Genomic DNA, 4,302 nt, shown 5'->3' with positions numbered 1-4,302 from the left:
TCATGCCATAACTTAAGGTTTCTAGATTTGTTCCAATTATTTTCCCTCTGATAATCTTCCATTTTTTAGTTTACCCTTAGTTCTCTGATCCAGCTTGTGTTGGCTTTGGTCTAGGATGTGAATCTTGTTTCAGTGTTCTTAAGATGAATGTTGTATTTTGCCAGCACTATTTGTTAAAGAGGTTGTTGTTTTCCCATCTAGATAATTTTTTTTAACCAGGAGATTTTGACAAGGAGACAACCTTCCCAAACACGATGTCCCTCTCTAAGGAATAGACTCTCCAAGCAACATGCCCAAAAATATATGAGATGACGCTTCAATAACCTTACCTTCTAGGAGCACTTTGCCTGCACCTTCTCCAAGCTATATTAGTTTGTTATTTTGGCAGTCCATTGGAGATTCAGTACTTTTCTCCAACACCAGGGTTCAAAGGCACCAATTCTTCTGTTATCATTGTTCTTTGTCCAGCTCTCAGATGAGCTGTAAATGATTGGAAAGAAAAATCTGAAAGGGAACATTTACTATAGGAAGATGATTTGAGTTCTAGATTCTGGTTCTATCCATTGATCTCTGTGTCTGTCACAGTCCCAGTATCACACTATTTTGAGTACTGTGATTGTTTAGTGTGTTTTGAGGTCAGGGAGTGTGATGCCTCCTACTTTGTTTTCTTTTTCAGTAGTTCTTTGCTTATTAGAGAAAAATGAAAATTGCCTTTTCCATGTGATTGAAAAATCATCTATGTATCTGTACAGGAAAATAATTGAGATTGTACATTGCATTTGGTAGACTTTCCATTTTCAGAATACTGAGTTTTCGTCAATATTCATAAACACAAAGGAGAAAGGATATAGTCCTGATACATTCCCTTCTTTATTTTTTTTAAAATGCAATGTTCCCTAACTCTGTTCAGACAACAAACAGGTTTTTGGTCGAGGTATAGGTTTTGTATAAGTACAATTAAGTATTCAGGAATTCTCATTCTCTTTAATGTTGGCCATAGTTTGTTATGATCCACACAGTCATTTGAATAGTCAATAAAACATAAATACACATTCTTCTTATACTCTCTGTTTTTAGCCAAGATCAATCTGACATCAGCAATAATAACCATGTGGTGTCACAGCCTCTTCTAAACCCAGCCTGAAATTCAAGAAGTTTTCAGAAAATGTACTGTTAAAGCTATTTTTTATAATCTTTGGCAGTATTTTGCTTATGTGTGAAATTAATGACGTTCTTGTATAATTTCTACATTCTGTTGAATTGCCTTTCTTGGGAATGGAAGAAAATATGGACCTCATTTAGTCAGTTGGTCAGGTCACTGTCTTCCAAATTTTCTGGCATAGAATGATGAATCCATACAGGACTGTATCTGTTAGTTGAAAAACATCAATTGGTATTCAACCAATTCCTGGGACCATATTTTGTGTCTTGAATTTTACCAACTATTTGGCACATTGCATGGTTTAAAAATCAAGAAAGCATTCATAAAGGTAATATCCTTGACACGTACTTGTTCAGTCTACTTACTGAACAAATAATTCAAGAAGTTGGTCTTTAGGAAGAAAAATGTGATATCAGGATCAGAGAAAGACTCAACAACCTGTGTTATGCAGATGATACAACCTTGCTTACTGCAAGTGAGACTGGAAAAGTATATTGACTCTACACTAAGAAAGCAAAGATACTTACCATTGGACCAAGAACTACAATGATGGAGAAAATAATTGGAGCAGTCAACAATTTCATCTTACTTGATTCCACAATCAAGACCATTGGTATGTGCAGTCAAGAAATCAAAAACATATTGCACTTGGAAAGGGATCTCTCCAAAGTACTGAAGAGCAATGATGTTAGTTTTAAGACTTTCTTGAAGTGTTTCTGATTTAAGCCATGGTCTTTTCAATCACCTGCTATGCATCTGAGAGTGCTGGACAATGAATAAGGATGAAAAAAATATTTTTGCCTATGAGTTGTGTTGGAGAAGAGGGCTGAATGTCCCATAGTCTGTCAAAAGGAAACACATATGCCTTGCAGAAAGTGCAGCCAGAGTGTTCCTCTGGAGACAAGGATGCTGAAGCTTTGTCTCACTCACATACTTTGAGCAAGCTGTTGGTTTTAGGCGTCACTGAGCCAAGTAGAACTCATAGCGAACCTATGAATAACAGACCTGAACCCTGCATTGTTCAGTGCTATTCTCATAATTTCTGGAATATGTGAGCCCATTGCTGTAGACATTGTGTCAGCCCATATGATTGAGTGGCTTCTTCTTTCCCAGCCCTCTCATTTTGCAGGCATACCAGCTCTCCTTAAAGAATAGTTACTCCTAGCAACATGCCTGTTCATAGGGTTTTCAGAGATATGCTATTTGAGAAGTAGACAGCCAATCCTGTTTTCTAGATTGTCTTAATCTGGAAATGTGCAGGAAAGGAAGACCCAAGATGAGACACAGTAACTGGGGTAATAAGGGTAGATGTGTTGGAGTCAGTGAGACTGGTTCAGAATAGGGCAGGGTGTAGAGGTCTTGTACGTTATGAGTCAAAATCAAATCATGGCACACAACAACAACAAGATTCTCCATAGTGTTTTCAAGATTGCTATCTTTTGGGAAGCTGGTCTCATGTCATTCTTTGCAGGAATCTTAGCTGAGTTTAAGCCAGCAACCTCTCAGCTAGTGGCTGAGAACCTAACCATTGGTGTCACCCAAGGATTTGGAGGTAGAGCCTGATAATTCACATCTGTCTCAAACTCCTTGCTGTTGCTGGTCCTGTGGTCCACAGGCCATGCTTTGAGAAGCAAGAGATCTGTAAGACCATTGATGAAGCATACTAGGATGCCCTCACACTCTCTGATTAGGTTCCCTTGCAGGCCTTTCTGGGGATTGTTACCATCAAGATTATTTCAATTGAAGATCACTGTGAGCATTGCTAAGAAAAGATTTCATACTGTATAGAGTTTTCAATGACTTATCGTTCAGACATATATTACCTGGTCTTCCTTCTAAGGCTCTTTGTGTGAGTTTGAATCAACAAACTTTGCATTAGTAACTGATGTTTAATTGCCTGAGCCACTCTAATCTTGTTCATATCCTTCCTTCCATATTGCTCAGATGTGAATGAATGTGAAGACTCTACTGTATGCCCTGCTTACTCCACGTGCACTGACACCTGGAACAGCTACTACTGCACTTGCAAAAAGGGTTTCCTGCCCAGCAATGGACTGACACATTTTAGGGCCCCAGGGGTGGAGTGTAAAGGTAAGTCTGTACCTTTTCAAATTCTCACTCTCCCTCTCTGTCTCCCTTTCCCTCTCCCTCTCTCCATATATGCAAATCCACTAGAACCAAAACACAACTATACAACTTCAATTCAACTTCAGTCTATCCCACCTGAAACCATCTCAAGAACATTGAAGGTTTATATGGACAGAATTCAAATGAGACTGAAAGCATTAAAAAATGGAACGAATACATAGAGTTTCTGCACCAAAAAGAACTGATTGAATCCACCAGATGTTCTGCTGGAGAAGGAGGGGCAATCTCCTCTTACGCCAATTGGAGCCAATTGAATGATACACAAGGGAAACAAATAATTAATTGAAACGGAACCATTTCAGGAAATATCTTATGATTAAGAGTCAATGGTAATGAAGAAAGAAGTTGAAGCTTCACTGAAGTTACTGGCAAAAATACAAGACAACAAGAATTGATGGGACAAGAAGTGTTTCAGAAAATAGATGCAGCACAACTTATTCAGTACCAAGAACTATGGAAGACAGTTACAGTCAACCAAGTGAATGAGATCCATATCTCTATCTTGAATGAAAGCAGTGAATAAAGAAAGATGTTTGTTTGTGTTGTATTGACTGTGCAAAAACAAGTGGGTGTGGTGATCATAACAAATTATGGATAACATTGAGAAGAATGAGAATCTCAGAACAATTAATTGTCCTCATGTAAAACCTATACACAGAACAAATACAGTTGTCCTAATACAACAGGAGGATGTGCATGACTTAAGATCAGGAAAGGCGTGTGTAAGGGTTGTATTCTTTCTCCATCTCTATCAAACCTGTATGCTGGGCAAAACAAACCATTCAAGAAGCAGGACTGTATGAAGAAGAAGGTGGCAGAAGGATTGGAGGATGGCGCATCAAAATCTGCATTGTGCAGATGATACAACTTCAATTATAGAAAGTGGAAAAGACTTTATTACTTACCACAGAGGCTGAAAGACTGCAGCTTTCTATATGGATTACAATTAAGCATCAAGAAGTAAAACATCCCTACAACCAGGAGAAGATAAA

General features: G+C 38.2%; 1 protein-coding gene across 1 annotated transcript in view; it reads left to right on the top strand.

Moving 5' to 3' along the window:
* LOC102876931 (EGF-like module-containing mucin-like hormone receptor-like 1-like) overlaps positions 1–4,302 on the top strand; it is a 145,344-nt gene that overhangs the window by 40,918 nt on the left and 100,124 nt on the right. Inside the window, exon 7 of the mRNA XM_006896411.1 lies at positions 3,107–3,253. Within this exon, the coding sequence (XP_006896473.1) occupies positions 3,107–3,253 (147 nt within the window). The remainder of the gene's footprint in view (positions 1–3,106; positions 3,254–4,302) is intronic.

Source organism: Elephantulus edwardii, unplaced genomic scaffold, assembly GCF_000299155.1.
Source record: "Elephantulus edwardii isolate Elephantulus edwardi_28Jun2011 unplaced genomic scaffold, EleEdw1.0 scaffold00185, whole genome shotgun sequence".
In the NCBI taxonomy this organism is placed as follows: domain Eukaryota; kingdom Metazoa; phylum Chordata; class Mammalia; order Macroscelidea; family Macroscelididae; genus Elephantulus; species Elephantulus edwardii.
Note: the sequence above shows the minus strand (reverse complement) of the source record. Positions and strands in the feature narration are given on the sequence as shown.